Here is a 25,754-nt window from a genome sequence, read left to right as displayed (position 1 = left end):
GACAATTGAATTGTGGTCTTCTGGTGTATTGCCTAATTTTCCGAAGATGCAATAGAAAGTATTCAAGCCACGATGAACTGAAACAAATAGTCCAAAGCCAGTAGACAACTCTTGCCATCTGGCAATGCAGTGCTATGCTCCGCTCAACCTTGCCTGAAACAAGCGCTGACCTTGGGCTGTCAGATGTCTTAGAGCCTGAGAAAATTAATTTTTTTTTTTCTAAAAAAGAGTACAGAGGGAAACACTCTCTGTAGAGAGAGAGAAACAAAGAAAAATATATTGTACTTTAACCCAATTAATTCTTTTTATTAGGAAATGGTACATGTGTAATTCAATCCTGTTTTTCTAACTTTGTAGTCAAAATGATTTTTTCAAGCCAGTGAAAGTGAGCTGCTTAGACATCTGAAATGAATCTCCTTCCCTTGGCCTTGTGGGCTTCAGCCCAGCAGATTCCCCGCAGTGTGTTTCTCCCTGGTATCTGTTGACTGGATAACGGCAGAGATAAACCCTGGCCCCTGGGAGTTAATAACTCTGTTTGTTTTTCAGCTGCCTTCACCATGATTGGCACCTCCAGCCATTTATCTGATAAGTGTTCTCAGTTCGCCATCCCTTCCCTGTGCCACTACGCCTTCCCATACTGTGACGAAACCTCATCTGTCCCAAAGCCCCGTGACTTGTGTCGTGATGAATGTGAAGTGCTGGAAAACGTCCTGTGTCAGACAGAGTACATTTTTGCCAGATCAAATCCCATGATTTTGATGAGGCTGAAGTTGCCAAACTGTGAGGATCTCCCGCAGCCGGAGAGCCCGGAAGCTGCAAACTGCATACGGATTGGTATCCCCATGGCGGATCCTATAAACAAAAGTAAGTGGTAGATCTGGAGCCGACTCACAGTAACTGTTCATACTGGGACAGCGACAGTACCCACTGACCACTAACCTTCTAGGGAGTTGAATACCATGCCTGAGCATTCTGTGCTATATTAAATAGAATTACCTCGAAGAAGCTTCATGAAGACGACCAAAAAAAAAAAAAAAAAAATCGATCTGTTTTTTTTTTTTTTTTAAATAACCTAAATACAGAATTACTAAATGGCCCAGCAATTCCACTCCTGAACATGTAATTGGAAGAATTAGAAACGGGTCTTCAAATGGAAATTCATGTAAAATTATTCACAACACAGGCTGGAGATTATCAGCAGTCAGCGGCACCCCCTATTCTTGCAGAGGAGTTCCCAGCACACACCTGGCAGCTCACAACTGTCCTTAAGTTTAGTTCTGAGGGACCCAATTCCCTCTTCTGAACTCAGAGGCACCAGCAGGAATGCAATGTACACATATACACACAGGCAAGACACACAAATACATAAAAATAAATTTGTTTTAAGAACATATGTGATAGAACCATCCACAAGAGGTGGTGGGGGTGTAGCTCAGTTGTTAGAGTGCTTGGAGGGCATGCACAGAGCCCTGGCTCATCCCCAGAATCATGTAAACTGAGAACTGAGTGATATATGTCTGTAGTCCCAGCACTGAGCATCATCCGTTCAAAGCCATCCTTCTCTACGTTGTGAGTTCAGGACCAGCCTGGTATAGTAGAGACCTTGTTCCAAAATAACTGTTTTGTTTTGTTGTTTTGTTTTGTTTTTATCAAACAAACGACGGCATGTCCACGTATGGAAATACCATCTATGAAAGGAACGAAATGCAGACGTATGCCACAACTGGGCGAAACTTGAAAATATAATGCTAACACAAGAAACCACTGCATGATTCCAGTTATATGAAGTGTCCATAATAGACAGACTCATTGAGATATGAAGCAAAGTTGAGGTTCTGAGGTTGCAGTGGTGGGAGGGACTGCATGGTGGATGTGGAGTTCACTTTGGGGATAACAGGGGTGCTATAGAAAGGAGTGAAGCTGTACAACCCTGGGAAGATATCAGGTGTGCTCATGCTTTATGTGTGCTGGACCACACTTGATAAATACACATAAAGACGTGTCTGTCTCCTGTCCTGTCCCCACTCCAGACAGTAGGTTGTCCCTCTGCCTGTTTGCCTTTCATCTAGAATTAATTTTCTTTGGAAGTTAATGCCACTTTTGTAGTTATTGTATACCGTTTATTTTTTACCCTGTGGCCAGCTGGAGGACCATGTAAGACAGCCTGCTTTCTCACAGGCCACTCATACCGTCAGCACAAACAGCTCAACTCCTACTTGAAGCACAGGCTGCCCCTAGTAGACTTTTCATGAGTTATCGCTAGACTTTCTAAGACGCACCCCAACCCCAGTCAGAATGGAAGAAAAAGTTTGCCTTGAATATCCCTTGAGCCACTAACTCCTGAACCATGAGAAATCCTGCTTGTGCCCAGCTGCCTCCCCAATCCCATTTCTTTCTGTATTCCCCAGTTAAAACACTGCAGAGGGTCATTTTATTCCTGAAGCATAAGCTTTAAATCCTCCCAGGAATGTGAGTACAAGGCAGGCCCTGAGTCCAAGCCCAGCATACTCCTGCACTGATCTGCAGGGCGGGAGACCTGCAAGGTCCTTAGTCCACCCCTCCCTATACCCAAACTGTTGCTAGGGAGGACAAGTCCCTTTCTGTTTCTTACTAGCAGTCTGGGCTTTTCTTTCATGTTTTTCAGATCACAAATGCTACAATAGCACAGGTGTAGACTACCGGGGAACCGTCAGTGTGACCAAGTCAGGGCGCCAGTGCCAGCCATGGAATTCTCAGTACCCACACACACACAGCTTCACCGCCCTGCGTTTTCCGGAGCTCAACGGAGGTCACTCCTACTGTCGCAACCCTGGCAACCAGAAGGAAGCTCCCTGGTGCTTTACCTTGGATGAAAACTTTAAGTCTGACCTGTGTGACATCCCAGCATGTGGTAAATAGAAGTTATTGGCTCTAATGTATTCAGCCACCTTTCAAATATCCAGGTCCCCATGTAGAAGGCCTAGGAGGGTGAATTCTTTTGATCATGGTCTCTCAAGCAGAATATCTCCAACATACATAAGTCTAGCTGTCTGCACATACACTTCCTAACAGACACCAGTGCCACTCTCAAGGAGCACCTGGAGTCACTGCACAGCAGTGCTCTGTGGTGTGTGGTGCCCTCTCCAGAAGCACAGGGTCAGATAGCCAATCACAGTCATTCCTGTAGAAAAGATCCTTTTCCCCAGGAAGTCCATAGACATAGAAACTGTCTTGGCATGCAGGTCTATTGGAAGCAGTGAGGAAACTGTTCTGTCTCACTGAAATCACCCAGGATGAATCTGCAGTCATTGCTCAGTGACCAAGGGCAGTCTACTAAGTTGTGATCTTTGACTTGACCACTAACGATGCAGAAGAGTATGGATGTCTGGAAGGAAAATGAAGTTGCTGTCAGTCTGTTCATGTCTACTGGATGATTGTGAAGTATGAGAGAGGATGGGAATGTTGGTGAGAAAACCCTAGAGCTGAAAGCTATTTTGGAGCCGATTCAACTTTATGGTCCATGGGCAGGTGGAATGGGCTTCCCAGCACAGTGGGGGAGCTGGGATGTCACTGCTGAGAAAGCCAGAGCCACAGCTACAGAGTGGTAATGAACAAAATGGACAGTCACGGAAAACAGATGACATAGTCCTAAGGAGCTGGGTGTCTGAACAGATGATACTGCAAGCCATTCCTCAGAGGCATTAGTTGTAAACCCACTACAGGCTTATCGGGGAGTGGAGACAGGCAGGGCCCTGAGAGATGCCTAGCACATCCTGAAAGAATGAGGAGTGGGTCCCAGAACAAGGAGGAATAGATGAGGCCCCAAGAGGACTGATGAAATAGAGGCTTCGTGGGATAGTAGCCTGATGCTGGGTGCATGGGCAAGCACTGTGTTCTGAGCAGAAGGCTGACAGCTCAATGAGCAGAAACAGACAACTTTTGCAGGAAGAGAGGGGAAGGAGGCAGTGGCCTGTGGGCAGGTTGAAGGAGTATCTGGAAACTGATGATAACAGGGTCACTGGTTGGTCAGATGTGGAAGACAAGAGAAGACTCAAGGGTGACTCCAGGGCTTACTTAGCTTTTTGCATAGAGGAAGAAAATCACAGGAAGAGAACTATGGTGGAACCTGAACCAAATACTACTAATAGGAAATACATTATTTGTCCCATCTAGATAAATAATACCTTACCCTTAAGATGAATTGCTTTCTGTTTTTGAGGCAGGGTCTTGTTATGTATTTCAGGCTGGCTTTGAACTTAAGAACTCCTCTTCCTCATCTTCTGAGTACTGGGAGTTTCTAAGCATGCACAACCAACCCTGACTTTTTCTAACTGATGTCTGGTTTTTAGTTTCTAACTAATGCTGTTCAGAACGTCAGTTGCCCCCAAATTGGAAGATTTGTTTAAAATCTTATCCAGAGACTCATGTGCTATTTGGATACCTCAGATTGCTTATATCTATAGAGTACCTACTATGTGCCTTCAGGATGCTTGAGGCTTAAGGATTTCAACTCCATTTAAAATTCATAATTATGATATGGAGAAGGTGGTTCTGGTATGTGCTGATGAGGTTCAGAAAGGTCAAAGGACTTGTCTATAACATGCAGCCAGACACTGATAGGGCTGGACCTGAAACCCTATCCCTGGCTTGCAGCTCTGACTAAACTCAGGGTTGTGTTCTTCTAACAGACACCGCTCTGGCACTTATCTAGAAGACTTAGACAAATACAATTTTAAAAATATGCAAGAACCACAGAAGGCTCAATCTCTGGACTCTACCGTGCAGGTTCTAGACTTTGCTCAGGAAGAACACTGTCATAAAAACTCAGCATTTCATAGTATCAGTTAGTCAGTGGTGCTGGAAGGGCATAGTGCGTTTCTTTCTTGATATCAATTTGTGAACAGCCTAGTCACAATGTGTAGGACTGGTTAATTCATGTCCAAGGGCTGTAAATTTAGGCGAACATTAAGTCTAGAGGTGAGACAGTTTCTGCCTCTTAGGATTTTTTAAAGTTTTTTTTCTATTTTGAAAGAGCATGCTACCTCTTGAACTCTTCAGTCTAAGCCACATATTCACCCATTAAAGGAACAGAGAATCTTTGTCATGTGACCAGTAAAAACCTGCCAAGATGCAGTGGCTCCCTAGTGTGGAAGTCAGAAGAGAGCCAGCAAATATCAAGGCCCTTGGGCAGGTCCTCCCTAACAGGGTGGTTACAAGGGAACCCTACTTTTGTAACAGCTAGACAGCATCCAACACCCAAATGTTTTTCTTGCATCCTTGCAAAAAAAAAAAAAAAACAAACATAAAAGATAAATGAGAATTCTCCAACACTATTCCCTCTCACTCTGTCTCCTTTCCTTTCCTGGTTCTTAGCATTGAATCTAAGGCCTCAGACATGTTGTCATGTTAGTCAAGCACTACTGATGGGCTGGGCTACCCACAACAATCCAGTGCTAACCTACTGTTTGAGAAACCAAGGCTCAGAGCAGTGATAGGACCCACCCAAGTTCACCAATTAACAGAAGCCAAGTCTCCCTCCTCTAGAACCATTGTTCTTTGTTCTACACCAGTATTTCTTAACCAGGGGCAATTTTGCCACCCAGAGAACACTTGGCAATGTCTGTAGATATTTTGGCTATCACTATGGTCATGAGAATAAAGGATGGTACTAGCATATATTAGGCACCCTAAGAGACCCAGAATAACCACATAAAGAATGATGTTAATAATGCTGGTGCCAGAGTAAAGAATCTTTTTCTATATTATATAATTATAGACTATAGAATGACAATATTAAGTAGTAATATATTATCCATTTATTGTCCTTAGAATTAGCTAAAAACTATAAGAAGAGTTTGTATGCATCACCTCAGGAATAAGTAATTCTAGCCTCTGAGTAAGGACATTTAAACACACACACATACACACACACACTGAGATTCCAAGATGTTAAATACTTTGTCTAAGGTCACATAGCTAAAAAATAGAACCATGTCTCACCTACAATCTGTTTTCTAAGTTCTGTGACTATATGTGTATGCATATATGTATGTATGTATATATATATTCATATATGTGAGCACATGTGGAGATAGATGATGAAGATAGATAGATAGATAGATAGATAGATAGATAGATAGATAGATAGATAGACAAACAGATAGCTCAAGAAGAACTCTTGGACTGAAAAGGTGTCTCAGAGGGTAAAGGCTCTTGCCACTAGGTTCTATTCCTGGGACCCACATGGTGGAAGGACTCCTGCAAGTTGTGCTCTGACCTCCACATACATGACATGGTATGTGCATGTGCATATACACACAGCCACACATGCACACACACATATGAGTATAAAATAATTCTTTATCTTGCAATGAGCTCTATGGTGTGGGATAGATTGGAAATGAGTCATTTTCCTTCTCTGTCTCAAGTAGGATAGAATTTCAAGGGAATGGTCTTCATTCTCTAGTTTGGTCAAAGTTAAGGGAATTTCAAAATTATCATGGGATTTCTCATTTTCCAACTGAAAATTTTTGTTTTAGTTTCAACTAAGTCTTAAAGAAATAGTGTAAACTTTAAGCAGAAAATACAGACATTTGTTGCACTTTCTAAAATATCAACACTTGAAGTTTGTTGAGGATTTATTTACCTGTATATTTTTACTCTATAATAGAATATAATATTAAGTTCAGCCTGACACAGCTATTTAGAATTCAGGGATTTGCCTGTGCTGGATTGGGTGCATTTTCTAGGCATTAGAATACATAGAGAATTTCTAGAGGAAGCATTTTCTTTTTTAAGGATGAATGATAGTTTGAGCAAGACCTCACCTCTCATTCTCCCTGTTTGTCATTCATGTCCCGGGCATTTCTGACATTAGGAAATCTGTCATCCACTGACGCCAGTCTGTGTTGAGCTTCTGTGCTTCTGACTGTGAATGAGTAGACAGACCATGCCTTAAGGAAACATACAGTCTAGTAAGAGAATCAAATTAGAGGTGTAGAATCACATTAACCCCTTAGCTGGGTGATGTCACTGTATCTGCCGTCCTTACACTTTTCGAGCTAATGAGTTGTGCTTGGTATCATCACAATGATTGCTACCTGTGAATACCTTGCTGGATTCTTATACCAGGATCTGGCTTCAGACTCAATTGGTGCTCAATAAGGTATGTTGTATTGGTTAATTTCATTCTATCAGTAACCACAAGATAAGGGACCATCTTCATTTTAATGATGGAGAGGCTAAGGAGATATTTGTTTTCCTAAGATAAAACAGGCCACGGGACCCCTCCTGCCCTCTGTCCGTCGTGCCAAACCTGTTTCAAGAGCAAACTCAGGCTCCTTTTGGAGGAATGGTCACTCTCTTACCATTTTCCTTTGCTCTTTCACCATCCTGTGCCTTTGGGATACTGTCCATTGATTTCTTTATTCACAGCTCCAAGGATGTGAAAAGGAGCCTGTAGTTATAATGACATTGACCTTTGCCCTTTCACCACTGTGTCCCATTTCTAGTCTCCTGATAGGACATCCAGTTTTCAGAGTGGGTCTTGCTCTGCAGATCTGCCTGCAGAGCTTCACTGCTTGTATGTCACCTCTGTCCCCTGGCTACCTTCTACACAGTGAGCTTTGAGTGGGGTGGGAACTAATCAGAAACTAAACTGAAAAGGAAATATTGTGTCCGTGTTCTTTCCAACCGGCACCTGGGCGCCACTTCAGTGAGTGGCCTCAGCCCTTGCTGCAGCTTTTCTCCTCAACTCTGGAGTAGAGTAGTGGGGGATACCCACCTCTTGGTGTGCCCTTCAGAAAGCTCTAGCCTTTCCCTGTAGCTGTTTGTCCCCTTGCTTCTTTCTCCATTCTCCACTGGTTGAGCCCTCTGTTGGCGGAGGTGGGTAGAGGCTTGCTGTTTGGGGGTTTACGGGGAGGCAGAACCCCGTTTGTGTTAGTGTTTACATGTTCAAACCCCACCCTCTCTTTGACTGCATCAAACCTGCTACATGTTATCTGTTTCTCCTTATGTAAAGGTCTCACCTCTACCAAGCTGGGGTACTAAGCAGCGGCTCAGCTTTTGCCAGTGCCCACTGTGAGAAAAGTAGGAAGCCAAGCGGCTGCTGGTGAAGTGGTTGTACCTGGCCCATTGCTTCTGTCTTTCCTTTTAGCATCTTGGCTTGCAACAGTTTGCCAAAGGGCACCGTTGTTGGGTTCTGTACTTGACTAGCCTTGACTTGTCCCAACAACCTCACAAACTCCCCCCTTGGGTTCTGCTTTGTCACAGGCCATTTTTGACAGTGGGGTAGTTTACCACTCTAGGCAGGGCAGATGTTTTCCAGATTTCGAACACTGCAGCTTTTAACTCACTCTGTCAGCAGCCTTCTCCCGTATTTCATACAAGACCTTTTGCGAGGCAATTTGTCACTCAGCCATTTCTTTAAACCAAAATTGAACATTACAGCGAGCTGGATGGTGGCAAGGGATGGAGACACGTCTTTTGTAGTCTGTGGCGTTCTAGCAGAGCTATTTTAGTGCTATAGATTTTTAAAACGTACTTTAGTTTCTAGTCTTTTTGTATTTTCAACAAAGAAACAAACATTAGTGGCCCAAAACAAACTGCTCAGCTACATTATATTTTCAGCCATAAAATAATGTGGGTTTTGGTGTTGGTAGTGATGATGATGGCTTAGTTTAAGGCTAGGTGGTTGTTGTTGTTGTTAGGTGGTGATGGTTTTAAATATTTAAATAAATATTTAAATTTATTTAAATATTTAAATAAATATTTAATGCTTCACAGATTTGCATGACATCCTGGCACTTCTCTGTATCATTCCAGTTTTATTATATGTGCTACAAAAATGAATGTTAGCTTTATTTTTTAATTACGGGTACACCTGTGCACATATGTGGATCTGCATATGTAAATGTGTGTGTGTGCGCCCACAGAGTTTAGGAGAGGGAATCAGATTCCTCAAAGGTAGAGTTACAGATAGATGGCTATGAGCCAACCCACACCAGCGCTAGGAACTGAACTGAGGTCCTTTGCAGCAGTCCATGTTCTTAACCACTGAGCTACATCACCAGGCCCTGTTGATTTTTAACTATGCCTATGGTGTGCTCAGTTGTTGACCTGTTGTATAGCTGATCTTGAAATAAACTTTACAAAAACATCACTCTTTGGACCCATGCCAAGATAAAATGCTTATTACCTCTGTTTTTATTTTATTTTATTTTATTTTTTGTGCATTGGAGTTTTGCTTGCATTTATGTCCATGTGAGGGTGTCCAATTCCCTGAACTGAAGTTTCAAGCAGTTGTGAGCTGCCATGTGGTTTCTGAGAATTGAACCCAGGTCTTCTAGAAGAGCAGCCTGTGCTCCTAACCACTGTGCTATCTCTCCAGGCTCTCGTTGAGTCTGTTTGATGACAGGATTCTGATATTCCCCAGTGATGGTTGATATTGACTTGGTAGCCATCATCCATGCTTTCAATAGGAAGCAAAAGCTCAGGCAGACTAAGGGGAGCTTGGGTAATTGTTTAAACAGGTATGTTCTCAAGAACATGGAGCCAGGAAAGAAGAAACTTGCCTCCCACATGCTTTGCCTGCATCCATCCACTGCTGTTCTCTCTGACTAGCTGTGGAAGCTAGAGATCAGGGGTCCCCATTGATGGTGCTTAGAGAAGTTATCTTCAGCATGGCGCTGGATCAAAAAAGAGTGAAGTGGATCTAGCAGTGTGAGATCCCTGGGAATGCATTGATTTGGCATTGCTTTGTAGGAATCTGGAGTTTTGTAGGGTCCTGAGCAAGTTCTGTTGACTCAAATTTATAAAATCTGAGAACCTTGAGAGGACCATGAGACTCGCCGGTCTCTGTGTAAACACTGTCAGGTACCTCCAGTGATAGAACTATTGTTCTACTCTTGAAATGAGGTGGTTTCTAGCACTCCCAGGTCTTCTTCTGTATCACAGAAACCAACACTGATGAGCCGAGGGTATGGTGGGTGTAGAGCTTGAGTACTTGCCGAGCATGCACAGTCCCTAGCCCCACCTCGGCACTCCAGATTTGAAATGTCTCATCCTAACCTGGTTTTCTCTTTGGCCTATAAGACACGTAGCTCATCCTTTTCCTTACCCATCCTCTTCCTCTGCCATATCGCTGGCTTTCTCAAAATAGGAGACACCTCTTTAGAGTAGAAGACATCATGTAGTGTTTTATAGCCAGGGTGAGCAGGAGTGGTCCATGGCGTGCTTAGTTTTATCTGAGTGTTGACAGCAGAGGCTGCCATAAGGCTGCCTGGAAGGCCATACGTGATGTTCTTAGGGCAATTTCATCACGCTGTGCATGCTCCACCTGATCCACGAACTTGCCAGTGAGATGTACTAACATCCTTTGAGGGGAAGGGAATGAGTTATATCACTGTTTGGACTTTGTAAATCATAAATTGTATGAGCAAGGTCTTTCCTTCAGCCAAAATGCAAATTCTAGTATTTATATATAAATTTCAACTGATGATTTGAGTGCATGATTTTAGTCCCTAGGCTCAGCCACCTTAAAGAGGGAGAAGGAAACTGATAAAGTGAACAGGCAGTTCCTTTAAAATGTAGTAGCCCTCTATAATTCATCCTGGTTTGCTGTTTAACAATATTAGTTAAAAGCACATGGCAAATTACAAATCCCCCCAGGGCTTCTACCACCCCACCCTCCTTATCACACATAGGGATGGCATGCATCAGCCAAGATACTCAGTCAAATAAGTTCCCAGAGTTTGAATATACTGGATTTATTACTCTCTAATAGGTCTATCAAAAGTGAAAGAGATTTAACTTTTAAAACCTAGTCAATATTTCCACTCAAAGCCCAGGAAGACCATGAGCAAAGGCCTCAAACGTATCTTTCTCCAGAGATCTACCAATGGCTAACAAACATATGGCAAGATGCTCAGTGTCCCTTCTCACTAGAGAATACAAATCAATGCCACAGAATCACCACTTCATGCCTATCAACATGGCCAGTATTCCTCACTTCCCCTCAAATCAATAACAAGTGTGAGTGGGAAACTGGGAAAATTAGAATCTCTGGGCAGTGGTGCGGAAATGCAGAATGAACGCCTACCATGTAGAAGAATACAGAGGTCTCTTTGAAAAGTAAAACCAGGATTCACATATAACCCGCCAGTCTGATTTGTAGGTATTTATTTCAAAAGAATTGAAGGCAGGGTCTCCAAGAGGTATTAAACACCCATGTTCACTACAGTATCCCAAGTACTCATGAATGGATGAACAATGTTTGGCTAGTTTTATGTCAACTTGACACAAGCTAAGAGTTATTTGGAAGGGGAAAAACTCAATTGAGAAAATATCACTGATAGATTGGCCTATAATATGTTTTCTTGACTGACAGTTGATGACTAATGTGGGTAGGCCCAGTTCACTGTGGGTGATGCCATCCATACGCTAGTGGCCCTCGGTGCTATAAGAAAGCAGGCTGAGCAAATCATGAGCAAGCATGGAAGGAATGTTCTCCCATGGACTCTGCAAAAGCTCCTGCCCTGACTTCCCTGAATGATGACCTACAGGCTGTAAGATGAAATAAGCTCTTTCCACCCCAAGTTGCTTGTTGCCCTAGTGTTTTATCACAGCAATTGAAACCCTAAGACTAAGGGGACATGGTACATGCATGCCATAGAATACTGTTCAGTTTTAAAATGAAGGAAATTCTATTATTGGTACAATATGATAAACTATGAGGACATTATTCAAGGATAAGAGAGCCACAAAATAAGTGCTATATGATCCCATCTGCGTGAGAATGAAAAGTAGTCAAATTTGTCAAAATGGAAAGTAGGAAGGTGATTGCCAAGGTTGGGTCGAGGAACAGGGATGGATAGAAGTTTCAATTTTGCAAAATGAAAAATTTCTTGATGCCATTTGCCTGATAATACATTTATCTTCATTAAGCTATATGCTTAAACAATGGTTAGTTTCAGTCTAAACTAAATTTGGAACTCTCTTCCTTATTAAGAAAGATCACCCATTGTTGTTTTTTGTTTCTTTTTTCTTTTACACAGAAGGAGGGAATAGAGCCCTGAGGTTAGCTTTAGTAAACTTGTACAGATTCCATTTACTAAGATTTTCCCTGACTGCTCACAAATGGGCTGCATTCCCTCAGTGTAACTAAGACATTAACTGCAGAGGAATCAGTTTCGTCGCTGATAGGCGCTATTCCACTTTTGCGCACAGGATTCATCTGAGAATAAACAGTATGTTCTGGGTGTATCTAGCCTCAAGTCAGGGCCTTAAATGCTGGGCATGCCTGCCAGCTGAAGGCCTAATTATGTTTCCTTCTCCCTTGGCTCCTAGGCATGTATTAAACTATCACCAATACAGCCATCTGCATGTTACATCCCCACTTTTCCATGGTTTTCAGATACATGGTAGTGATTCCTGTTTTCTATGATTTTTACAACTTTTTCAGATGACTCTTTAAGACTCGTTTCATTTCCTTTGAATTCTAAGGTTCTACATAATTTCTTCCCACTGTTTAAAAAAAAAATAGTGCATTTTGTTTTAACTCAGGATTACCATTTTAGATGATAATTTCAGCTTACAAAAGTCCCTCTTAAATAAGAAATCATGTTTACCTTGCTTTAAGCACCTAGATAAAAGGGGGGTATTTTCTCTATTATATTTAGTTACTGATCAAAGTATTGAATAGTATTGTAAAAGTAAAATAGGCATGTCAGGTGTGTGATACCAAGCTGTTAATTTAAAAAAGAAAGAAAGAAAAAGAAAGAAGGAAAGAAAGAGAAGAAAAGAAAGGAAAAGAAAAGAAAAGAAAAGAAATTAACCACATGATCTCGCCTACATTGCTGGTTCCAAAAATCTCAAGTACTCTACATAATGTAACAAGTGCATATAATTTTTAAAGTTATCCTAAAGTTTTCAAAATCTTCACCATTCTAATGTCTAGCCAATTTCTCTGCAGTGTGGTTGAGGTATATGGTACATCAAGTGAACAGTAAGAGCAATGGCCTTTTCGCTCCAGTGTGCTGTGTGTGTCTGTGCTTAGTATGATCCCCTTAGATGGGAATCCTCATTGATAGGGAATCTTGGCATCCAAATGATGACCATCATCCCGATCTGATACTGTGGGTAACTGTTTGTGTCTTCATTTAGGAAGCATGACAGTGTTGGTGGCAGAGGACTCTGCTACTGTCTAGCTTTTGAATATCGTTTATCCTTCCTTAGCTCTAAGGTCTTAGCGTGTAAACTGAGGTCATGCTAAAGTGCCAGGTTAAAATGGGGAGTGAAACTGCTTACATTGTAAAGGCCAGACAGGGCCAGGAGAAATGCATCCACGGATAAAGGCACTTAGCATCAAGCATGAAGACCTGAGTTTGATTCTCAGGACCCATAAGGTTTAAGGACCAATTTTCTCCATTCTCTGACTCCAAAGGCACACTGTGGCACAAATACACCACACACACACACACACACACACACACACACACACACACACACACACACACAAGAATTTTTTTAATATAATGCCCAGATAGTAGTTAGTTTTATAATTTTTTCACAAAGGCTGATTGCTGTTCTGTAGAGCATCTTTTTTTTAAGGCTTGTTGTTGTTGTTGTTGCTGCTGCTGCTGCTGCTGCTGCTGCTGCTGCTGCTGCTGCTGCTGCTGCTGCTGCTGCGACTAGATCCCCTTCTAACCAAAAGGATACATACAGTGGCAATCTGGGAGGAATGACTTTGAAGTCTTGAGTTCTCTGAGCCTATCTTCCATCTCTCCCAACATGACCACCTATTGTCCCTTGGGACTGGTGCACTTGGCAAGAAAACTCTGCCTGCTGTTCTCCATGAGTCCTCTGTGTAAGCAGAGGAGCCAAGTCTGGCTGTGTTAAAAGGATTTAGCCTCTTGAAGTTTATTCTCCAACAGGCCCACAGGAGCATTTTTCCCAGACCGCCCATTTACAATAAAAGGCCTTCCTTCCGTGCCTAATCTGATAGAGAATGAATGTAGAATAGATTCCTTTGTTGGCAGACAGGTGAGACTCTACTTTCTCTTGTTGCTAAAACTCTGGGCTGGAGAAATAACTCGCATTGCATTAGTAGTAAATTAGCCTTGTTCTTTTGTAATCGTTACGCTCATGATGATTTCACAGAAAAATCCAAGAATAACAGCAGGGATCACCAGCTCACACAGAGAAATTCTATAATGTTAATAATATAGCATCCAACAGCCGAATAGCAATTTTCAATTATCCAGGGTTCTTTCATGAACCTGATCCCATTTGAGTCTCACATGAACCAAATAAGACTGGAAGACTAGCTATTATTATACCTGTTTAATACAGGAAGAGGTGGAGATCAGAGAGGGTGATTTTTTGCTTAAGGTTATTTGGACTTTCCAGCTCCAAATGTTTATCCCACAATTCCCTTGTCTCTAAAGGAAGACTCTTGAGTTGCAACAGGCACTAGAACAGGTACTTTCCATATGACTATGCTTATTGCAACCTATAAAATTCGTAGTTTTTGTTTGTTTGTTTGTTTGTTTGTTTTTTCATTTTACATATCATGGCATATACATAGCATGGCTAAGCTGGCTCAACTTGACCTAGATGATGACAAGGACAGTATTCAGAAGTAGCTGACTTTAAAAATATATGCTTCCTTTACACTGCCAAATTGCCTCTAACTTGTGTGTACATGGTCTGTGTATACACATGCTCACATTAGACCCTGTGGTACATATTCCTCCATTCACCTATCCCCAGACATAGAAACACAATCGCCATTAGAGAAAATTATAGTGTTAGTGTGAGCTTTGGCGGTTCCTGAGTTTCCTATTTACACATCATAGTGGAAAGTATGGAGCTTAGAACTTTGTTGCCACACTCCCTACCTTGCAGGCTCTCCTCATGGCTCCCACCATGACAACATAGGTGCGCACAATCAAGCATTCCACCATTGGTAGCACAGGGTCATGCTAGATCTGAGGGCATGGAGCAGACGTTATTGGGAGGCACCCAGCCTCTGACCTGCCAGCTTATGCCCTCAGTCTAGCAAGTAGCTTAGCTATTCTGGCCTTCGGATTCTTCATTATAAAAATAGGGATATGCATGTTGTTTTTCCCATGGAGTTGGTTGTCACCATGAGATGAGTTCATTTTGAAAAGTCCTTAGTTCATAGTAATAGTGATAAGAAGCGTGACTTGTGCCAGTAGAAAAATAAATATAGTAAAACTGCTATTTTCATTGTGCTTGATAACTAGATATAAGTCCTTCCCCAAGCTTTCAGGAGTGTTAACACAAAGTGAATGTTCTCAAAATCCAGTTTAAGGGGCTCCTTCCTAAGGTTTCATGCTAAACGTATTTGAGAAGAAGGATCAGTACTGTGATATCTCACCAAAGGGTCTCAGGGAAAGTGGAAGAGTAAGGACTATTATCACCCGAGTGTGCCTAGAGACCTCTTTGTTTAAAGGGACCCTCTTGGGGTCCCATTGTCATTTTACTTATATTTTATGCATCTGCATTTACAACAACTTATTATAATAGCATCATCTCTATTTCCTTATAAGACTGTGAGATTTTTAAACACAGAAGTTATTCAGTAATTCATTCTACACTCCCAGTTTCAAGACCAGTTCTTGGCGTACAGTGGCTCACATTTGTTGAAGGAGTGGAAGGATAGCCAAATGGAAGCATGTTGATTCTTCCACAGAGTAAATAAGCTTCTCTGAATTTTGTGTCAGTCAGAATGTTCACACTTCAGGTTTTGCTAAAGAAAGACAGCTGATCTTGGTGGTCAGGGTATGCCAGTATCGTAACCCCTCTAATTACCGTCCCATAATTCGTGTGTTTATTTTATCAGACAAATAATTCATTAATGATGACATCTGCTCAAAGCTTTTGGCTTTACTGGTCAGGTTCAAATTAATAAAAAGAAAGGCATACCTCATATCCTTCTACATATATTAAATTCTTTGCCAAGCAATAGTAAAATGGATGTATAAGATTTCAAAATTATACTTCAAAGTGTTAGCACTTGCAGTTACTGGGTTCATATGAAACCATTCAAGACAAATTCTGGGGTTTCAAAAAGTGTCAAGTTATACAGCACTTCTGTGTTGGAGGGACTTGTAGACACCCTCCAGAACACTTACTTCTCTTCTAGATGAGAGAAAGTGAGACCCAGATTGCCAAATGATTAGCTTGAGTTGCACAGCTCACCAGACACTGAACCCAGCCTGCCTAGAGGCCCTCACATTCTCAAGGCTGCATCCTCTGAGGCCAGGACCAGGATTCTGCAGTCATGTTGATCCTGGAAGATTCAGGGCTGGCCCTGCATGCATATCCCTAATCCCCAAGGCAGGGACACCTTGAAACTCAGGAGCACCACTCTGTCGTGTTTGATCTGGGCTGACAGCCAATGGAGAAAAGCCCTGTGGTCTGCATTAAAGCTTCATATATACAGTATATACACATATACACAGTAGGTTCACGTGTCATTTAACTTCTAAGGTGTGAGAGAAATACAGGTCAGCTGCTGCTGGAGAGGAGCAACATCAGAGGTTCCCCCCCTCACACATCCAGAACCTCCATAATGTTCCTCTGCAAGTTTCAAACATTTTGAACTTTAAACTTTTAAACTTCACTTAAACTATGTTGAGGGTTTGATAGAAACGAAACATAACAAGTATTAGATTCTTTTTCTCTCACTGTGAATTTGTGTACATAGAATAAATCGTTTAAACTTTGCAATGTAATATTATACATTTTTTGTTTTAACCAGTATAACACTTGCTTTTTTTTTTCCTGCACCCAGATTCCAAAGATTCCAAAGAGAAGAGTAAAATGGAAATCTTGTACATTCTGGTGCCAAGTGTGGCCATTCCCCTGGCTATTGCCTTCCTCTTCTTCTTCATCTGTGTGTGCCGAAATAACCAGAAGTCTTCATCACCACCAGTCCAAAGGCAGCCAAAACCTGTCAGAGGACAAAATGTGGAGATGTCCATGCTGAATGCATACAAGCCCAAGGTAAGATGAGTAGCATGTGTCAGGGGAGAATGACCTGCTATAACTCTCCTGCTTAAAAGAGAGGCACGGGCAGAGTTCAGCAAACACAGAAAATAACCCTATAACTCTGCCTTTGCCAGGGGCAGCTCAGGAGTGTAGGGCAAGCCAGACCACAACCCTACACTGGAGCCAACTGGCCAGAAGGGCTCTCTGCCAGGCCCACAGGGCTCAGAGTGTGAGCTGGTTTTCAAATTCAAAGAAGGGAATTCCATGCTTCTTTAACCAAAGTGAAAGAAAAGGGGGATCTAACACTGTTTACAAACTTGCCAGTTTTATGGTACATGGAATGAATATAGAAATCTGTTATACTATACTATATAATTTTGAATGATTAGGATGGTAAATTATATGTCATGTACTTTTCACTATGACTTTTTAAAGAAATCTTTTTAATGCTTAATTTAAATCTACTTTCCTTTGCTTAAAGCATCTTTTAATAGAAATGTTTTCCTCCCGGCCCTCTTTGAAGTTGTTCTATGATAGTCCACCTGAGCCTTCCCCCTCTCTGCTACATTACACCCCCCACCCCCTTGTTGCTTTTCAACACATCTTTCAAAATGTAGGCTGCTCAGGGTCCTGGTGAGCATCCCAGGGTTGCTGGCTTTGCTCTGAATGCAGCTGCTATTCTAGATCCTGCACTGTGGTCCAAAATCACTTCCTCTCAGGAAGGCCAGCGTCTCAGTCCCAGGCCCTTCTGCAGAGGCTCATTTGAACAGTTTAGAGTTCTTGCTTCCAAATGATTAGCTTTTCATCTTGTTCCAACTCCAGAGGACCATGCATGCAACAACTATTGGCTCCTCTCTGTGTTAGGGACCACATTATTCTTTTGACCTTGATAATAAACTTTTAGAAAAACTAATGTCTTCACACTCAAATTAACTTGTCTTTTTGCTTATTAAGTATAATAGAATTATAAAGACTATCGCGTCTAATATTATTTATTTTATTTTGCTTCATGTTGTAAAGTTTTTTGTTTTTTTTTTTTAAAGTAAGTCTTCAAAACACATTTGCAGTTACAAAGTCATATTTGTTGGTTTTCAGGTTCTTTACATGTGAAAAATTTACTTTCAAACATTGTTTCTTAAGCCAAACTACTGCTCACTAGTTAAGTATAAATTTCTACCACTTATTTTTAGCTCTTTTCCCACTTTATTCAAAATATTTTTCATTAATTTTTTCATTAATTTATTTATTTATTCACTTTTACATCCTGATGGCAGCCCTCTTCATTCCTCCCAGTCCCACCCTTACAAATCCCTCCCCCAATTACCCTCTCCCCTTCTCCTCAGAGAAGGGGAAGCCCTCCTTGTGCTCCCTGCTCTGGGATATCCATTGGTACAGCACTAGGTACATCCTCTCCCACTGATGCCCAAACAGGCAGTCCTGTTAGGGGAAGGGAGACGGCCATGCTAGGCTCCTGTCTGCAAGCATAGCCGAGTATCATTATTAGTGTCAGGGGCTGGCTCTCCCACATGGGATGGGTCTCAGGTTGGGGAAGTCATTGGTTTGGCTGTTCCATCAGTGTCTGCTACATCTTTATTTCTACGCATCTTGTAGGCAGGACAGATTTCAAGATGAAGGTTTGGTGGGTGGGTTGATGTCCCCTCCCTTCTCTGGAAGTCCTGCCTGGTTACAGCAGGTGGCCACTTCAGTCTCCATATTCTCCGAAGGTAGGAGTCTCAGCCTGTCTACCACTGACTTTAAAAAGGAAATATAAGTTTAATACCTTAGAGGTCAGTTTGTGTCATGTATACTCAGGGTGGTGAGAATTGAGGTTCAGTGCTTTTGAAATCCCGGATTCTGGCTAGCTGGTTTGCATGCATTATAGTGTTTAATGTTATGCCATACTCCATTTTTAGGTAATACTACTACAAGAGGAAGGAAAGAGAAGGGCTGGTATTGCTGCACATTCTCAGAGGAACGGTGGGCTTTGAAAGTACTTTTGTATAGAAAGATTCCCATGCAGCAGCCATTGTTCTGGGAGATTCTTTCCTATCATCTCTGTGTCACTCAATTAGTTGGTTGCAATGGGAAGTGCATGGAGTAGCCACTGTCCTTCAGACACAGTCCTGACTACTGTCCTGGAATCCATAGGAGGTGACTTCTGTTCAGAAAATAAATATATCCATTTTGTAGATTAACCTTGCCCATTACCTTAAATCCATTCTTAGTGGAAGCTTGCTTGTAACACACAGTCTCTAAGAAGCAGGAATCTCTGAATTAACAGTTTTTCAGATAAAGAATTCAGAGGCCTTTATGGCATAAAGAGAAAATGTTAGTATATAGTGATTGATACAAATTACCAAAATGTATATTCTGAGTGATGGAACTAGGCGATGAATCCCAACAAAATCATACCATGCAACAAGTTTCAAGTAGGAGATTTATTAATTATTTATTATCAAGTAGGAAGGTGGGACAGAGGCTGCTTGTGGGAGGAGGGAAGAGTGAGTGGGGAAAGGGAAAACAGGACTTTTTAATCGAGTCGTGGCACACGCACAAGGGGACATGCAACAATGTGTAACCTCTGGGCAGCTAGTGATAACGTGACTTGTTTTCACCAGGTCCCTCAGGAGCTGGCTAGGAAGATACCTGATTGCTGACATTGTTGTGGGGATGGGGAAGGGGGTCCCTTTCAGCTGTCTGTAGAGGTGACTGATTGCTAACACTAGGGGTTTTTATTTCCATGACATTTGATCTTCATAGGTATTACATAAAGTAGATACTATTATGCTATTGTAAAAATATGGAAACCTAGACACATACATACCCAAAAAACAATGAAACATCACAGTCAACATCAAAGGATCAATAATCTGTGGGTATAAAAATGTGACTAGGTTTTCCAACTCTAAACATTTGGTTTCACCAACACATAAAGTTTTTGCAAAGTAATTCATTCACAAAAGTGGGAAGAAATGATCAGTGGATACACTTGGCTGGCATATGCTGGGTAGCCAGAGGCACCCCTGGCTCCTCAGAAAGCTTGAAGAGGCCAGAGTTAAAAGTGATGTAACCCAGGAGGAACATGTAGAATGCGGCCAGAGTAATAACCCTTCTCTGCCCTCCATGATCAAAGAGACATTGGTAAGAGATATTGGCATGGACTCCATGGGGCAGACGTTGTTTTCATTGTGTCTGACTAATTTTTGATGTGTTCCTTACAAAATTTCCCAGTGTGGGGATGTCTCCAATATGGGATTTGGAATTTAGCCAGCAAATGGCTCACAAACTCTTCTGGACCAAGCCAGGAAGTAGGGCTGGCTCAAGTACTTGACTGTGCTGGGGGAGGGGAAAAGAAGCAACAAAATAAATGGTATCTTTCTCCCATTTACTGTCCTAAGAGATTTGGCTCTGGGTTTCCAAGTTGTTTGTTTTGGGTCTTACCGAGTGAGTGCCTTTCCTGAGTGAAGCACAAAGGGCTTTGTACTCCTTCAAGAAAATTCCAAAATGCAAACAGTCAATCTCTAAGACTTCTTTGAAAGTCACTGCCATATAAATATTGCATGTGCCTTTAAAAACCTAAGAGGAAGGGACACACATAAGAAAGAAGGGAAAGCCATGAGACCAAGCATGCTAGCAGAGCCAAACAGAGAGGACATTTGAAACCAGGGATGAAAGGGGACTGAGGGATCAATACTGGCCTGTCCTGGCCTTCTTCAAATTTTTCTTTTTCCTATTAAAAAAGCAGAGACCCCCAAGATTCTTATTTATCCACCTGAACATGCCTTTCAAGATGGAAACTATCTGTTTCCATCTTTCCTCACTGACATCCCCCCCCCACCCCCCCCAGTGTTTGGATTAAGGAGAGACTTCTGGAGATTAGAAACCGATCCCCCTTCCCAGAAGACACCAGTAAGCAGCACCAGTAGACAGACTGGCTGTGAGGTGGACCTGGGCCCCAGAGAGGTAGGGTGGGATGCAGGAAAAAAAGGGGGGTTCTTGATAGCCCCCAGTTCACCAGAGAGGTGGCTTAGCAGAGGCATGGGCAAACAGGAGGCAACGGGACATTCTCCCTGGAGCTACCCTCCCATGGCACAGAGTCTCTAAGAAGCCTCCTAGCCCTACACCATGTTCTCAGCTCTTCAGGGAAAAAAGTAGGCTCTGTCTGGGGAAAGGGCCGGGTTTGTTCATTTTCCTTCCCCCGCCACCGCAGCAAAAGATTTTAAGCTGATTAATTTTTTAATGTGTTTTCAAGCAGTGCCCAAAGTAAACAAATTTTTCCTGTATTTATGAATGTTATAGTTTATGAGAGTTTTAGTTGTTTTCTTTCTTTAGGTGCTTTGGTTTGGTAGCGTACTCTAGAAAATGAAGAACCTAGAAAGTGACCTCTCTGATTCTTTCCCTCTGCCTCTACTTCCCTAAACCCTCAATCCTCAAAAACAGACTATCCTCTCTGTGTAGAGACTGGAGGTGGGGGGAGGGAGGGAGGGAAGGAGGGAGAGAGACACAGTCTGTGGAATATGTTCCTCGGCGGGGACAGAAGACATTCAGCCTCCTTACCTGACTCAGGTTAGTTAGGCCAGTGGAGAGGCTGGGAGATTAAAATGGCACAAGAGGAGGTGGGCCTAGGCAGGTTGCAGCCCAAGTTCAAGTAGCTCCAAGGCCAAACTCCTCCAGCTCCTGAGTGATGGAAGAGCCGGAGCTGCCCGGCTTTGTGAAGCTGAAGGGCTCAGACCAGTTCACCCCTGTTTCTTGCAGCCAGCTGCTGTTTTTTTAACTTCTAGGCCACACTTCTGATTTTCCTCTTCAGCCAAGGTATCAACTGAATGCACTGAGATTTTTTTGTCTATATTTGGACCCATCTCTTTTGCTAGGTCTTCAAAGTCCTGCTGTGATCTGGCTGCTGTTTCTGAACACCTGTCCTTTCCAGGTGTCACACCATTTAGCAACAAACTGTTCTTGATAACTTTCCCAGTCAGGGGCAGGAGATATGGTTCAGCACTTAAGAGTACCTGCTGCTCTTCAGAGGAACTGGTTCCAGTTCCCAGCACCCACATGGCATCTCATAACTACTGGTGACTCTAGTTCCAGGGCATCTGATGCCTTTTTTTGGCTTCCATGGACATCAGACATGCACATGGTACACAAACATGCTTGCAGGGTAAACACCCACATACTATGTTTGTTTGTTTGTTTTTGTTGTTGGTGGTGGTGTTCTTTTTTTTTTTTTTTTTTTTTAAGAAAAGAGCCTTCTCCACCTAGTCTCCCAAATTTTCCTAGCTCACCATCCTATTGAGACAGCTTCTAGATCCCACTGATGGTGTGATTTAATACAGTGTCACCTCCATGTCCCCTTCATATCCCCATCCTCTTGAATGTCAAAGAAGCATCTGGCAGTCTTAACCACAATTTAAGATCCTTTCCCCTTGCCTTTTCTCCTGTCTCCTTCCTCTTGTTTCCCTTTCAGTTGCTTCTTCACTTCCCTGGGGGAAACATCTCTTTTCTATTTTCTCTGTCTCATTCTGTTCTCTGGTGGGCCTGTAAAACGACAACTTGGAAGAATAAATCTCAAGTTCTGAGGTTCATCCTGCCCAGAGTCCCCATCGTCTGAGCCCAACTGTTCTAGACACACACACACACACAACACACACACATTCATACACACCCCAACCCCAGCGTATTGCTAGGAGGTAGTATGATAGTCTTCAAAGAGCTGGGACTTAAGAGGTAGAAAGATTGGATTACAGATCTTGGCTCCATTATCTACTGGCATGAGATCTTAAACAGATCACTTACTCAACACTTCTCTGAACCTTTATTTTCTCACCTGTGAAGGAAAGATAAAAATAGTACTTAAGAAGAATGTTTCTGACACTTTGAGGTAATGTCTCTGGCACCTTGAAGGTAGAAACAGCTAGAAATTCCTATTATTTTTGGTTCCAGTGATAACTACAAACTTTTCTGAAGCCAGCTGCTCTGAATAGGGCAGCAGGGGTTTAGAGGAAAACAAAAGGTCTCAGCAGGCCCCCAGCACAACTAGGAAGAAATAGAGGCAAGAGAATCAGAGTTAAGACTTAGACCTAACTCTTTGGGCAGCTGCAATTTTGCTGGTGTCCATCCAGGTGGTATAAATTCCTGCCTCACTCCCAGAATGCATTAGGGCATCCATCCCCTTATCTCAGTTGGAGAGCCCCATTCAGAAACTTCTTCAAAGAAATGAGCTGCATCAACAGGGATCCTGAAAGGCCTGACTGGTGTACTTCATCACTGAGGTGTGAGTGGCTATGGTATCTCCACAGACTTTGCATAACTTCCTCAGGAAGAAACTCTCATTTGAGTCTTAGTTTGGGTGAAAAAAAAAAATGAAGTTTGAGATTAGTATTCTCCCAAGTCCCACAGCCAACAGGAAAAGGCAAGCCTCCAACCCAGATCTATGTGTGTCCAGGATCCAGAGACTTCCTCTTTTCATCCACTGTTTTAATTTTCATATTTGTTGATACACATGAGCCCATAGGACCACAGAGTAATTAGTCTAGTATCAAAATTAGTAACTGGAGATCACTAATTAAATTAGTGACTGGAGATGAAGAGCAGGAGCTGCAGAGGTGGCGTGGTAGTTAGGAGCATGTACTACTCTTGCAGTTAGATAGGAGTTCAGTTTCTTGTCCTTTGTTATGTAGTTCACAGCTTTCTGCAACTCCAGTCCAGAGGATTAGACATCCTCTTCTGAATACAAGTACCTACACTCATATGCATGCATGTATATACATACATACACACATCCCTATTTTTAAAAAAGAAAATACAGATATCTGTTTGTTGCTTTTCTGTGTAGAAAAGACGTTTTACCATGGCATTATAAAGAAACTCCCCCACAATCAATACTGGTCACCACCAAATACTTACATGATTAGATAGTTACACTACAGAGAAAAGAAACAATGCTAAAGTTAGGCCCCTTTCAGGGAGATACAGATCAAATGTGGCAAAGTCTGGGTTCAACCTCCCACTAGAATTTGATTGCACAAGCCTGAAGCCTCTTAGTTCATCCGTAGTCTTTGAAACTATTCATAATCTTCCCAAAGGCTGGCATCTGAGTTTTTAGAATGTAGTCATGTCTGTTTTACGAGTGGAGTCAACTGTTTCACAAACCTAACATTGTTTACCTAAGAACCAAGAAAACATTCAGGAAAAGGCTCCGAAGGCAAGCTGGGTATGTGTGCTAAGGCACCTCCCATTAAATGTTCTCCCAGGATCTTGTGCTCATTTGGTCAAAGGTGCTATCCCTAAGTTCTGTTCACATACCCAGTAATCAACAGAACATCAATGTATAAGGTGGAGCTCAGAGACCAGAACATTCTTCAGCTTTGGATATTTCATTCGCCTACCAGTAGTTGTCATGGTTTAAAAACGGAGACCCTTTCAGATATCAAGGGAAAATTCCACAGCCCTTTTCCAGAAAAGTGTTCAAACTTTGGGATCACACCTACCTGGATTTGAATTTTTGCTCCATCATGTAAGGGTTGTGCTAACTGCCAAAAAGTCTTACTGTATCATTCATGAAATGGAGAAATCATAGGATGAACCCTAGAAGACTATGATAAGGATTGAATCCAGTTTTAGAAAAGGTACTTATGACAGAGAGATAAGGAAGCATGGTGGAGTAATTGGCAAAGGACTTCTGAAAGCTGAACTGAGACTCTACTAACCAACTACTCAGGCATCCGAGCCTAACATATAAAGAAACATATATATATATGTGTGTGTGTATATGTGTATATGTGTGTATGTGTATATGTGTGTATGTGTGTATGTATATGTGTGTATGTGTGTATGTGTGTATATGTGTATATGTGTATATTGTATATGTGTATATGTGTGTATATGTGTGTATATGTGTGTATATGTGTATATTGTATATGTATTTGTGTGTATATACATAATCAGCCATTATTATGCTCTTGATGTTTAGCACATGACAAGGATTCAATATTTGGCTTCTATAGGCTGAGATTATGCCATTAATGTAGGATTGTGTTTCCTCTCACACACAAGTCAGCATGTAAACTCTGGCTATTCAAGAGTATTAGTAGATACTAATTATAGTATTAATTAGTAGATACTAATTAATCTATGTTAACATAAGAGTCAGTATATTAATGTAAATTAGATCAGTTATGTGGCAAGATGTAACCAGCCAATAAAATGCATTTTAAGTAACTGGCTTTACATTGAAGGCATAACTCAAGCTATATCAAGAACCCCGGATCTCGTTAATACCACAAGGTATATTAATACATTATAGTATAGCACATAAGCCAGGAGCTATTCACTGGTCAGTAACTTCTTCCACCTGGCATTTCAAAGCATCTTTTTCTGTACCTTGCCTGGGTCAGAACTGCTCTAACAGGTGCACTGTCCAGGCAGGTCTGATGCCTGCATAGTAGAGATATGCTGATTGATTGGTACCTGAGAGTCAGAAAGGAGTCTGTCCCCAAGGCAGGCAGATCTCAGAGAAAACTGTGCTGCCAAAGAGGGTAATGCCCTCTTCCTACATCCCACTACCAAAACTACGCCTCTCATGTTGATAGGGCCAGAGACCATCTCATCTCTCTTAAGATGGGCAAGCACAAATGACATGGTGTGGAAACCTTCTCTGTCCTTGCAAGTGCCTGTGTTTAGGTACAATCTGCTTCTAAAACAAAACACCATGGGGTTGCAGTTGGCCTGGTCATCAAAACATGAGAAGAGGCTTTGCCCTG

General features: G+C 42.1%; 1 protein-coding gene and 1 long non-coding RNA gene across 2 annotated transcripts in view; one reads left to right on the top strand and one right to left on the bottom strand.

Annotated features, from left to right (window-relative positions):
- The window catches only part of Ror1 (receptor tyrosine kinase like orphan receptor 1), a 348,352-nt gene that overhangs the window by 314,201 nt on the left and 8,397 nt on the right, over positions 1-25,754 (top strand). Inside the window, exons 6-8 of the mRNA XM_034504011.2 lie at positions 547-864; positions 2,645-2,890; positions 16,799-17,010. Coding sequence (XP_034359902.1) covers positions 547-864; positions 2,645-2,890; positions 16,799-17,010 — 776 coding nt within the window. The remainder of the gene's footprint in view (positions 1-546; positions 865-2,644; positions 2,891-16,798; positions 17,011-25,754) is intronic.
- Positions 16,678-25,754, bottom strand: part of LOC143442405 (uncharacterized) — a 42,814-nt gene continuing 33,737 nt past the window's right edge. Inside the window, exon 2 of the long non-coding RNA XR_013110571.1 lies at positions 16,678-16,957. This is a non-coding gene — a long non-coding RNA (uncharacterized LOC143442405). The remainder of the gene's footprint in view (positions 16,958-25,754) is intronic.

Source organism: Arvicanthis niloticus, chromosome 5, assembly GCF_011762505.2.
Source record: "Arvicanthis niloticus isolate mArvNil1 chromosome 5, mArvNil1.pat.X, whole genome shotgun sequence".
NCBI classification, from domain to species: domain Eukaryota; kingdom Metazoa; phylum Chordata; class Mammalia; order Rodentia; family Muridae; genus Arvicanthis; species Arvicanthis niloticus.
Note: the sequence above shows the minus strand (reverse complement) of the source record. Positions and strands in the feature narration are given on the sequence as shown.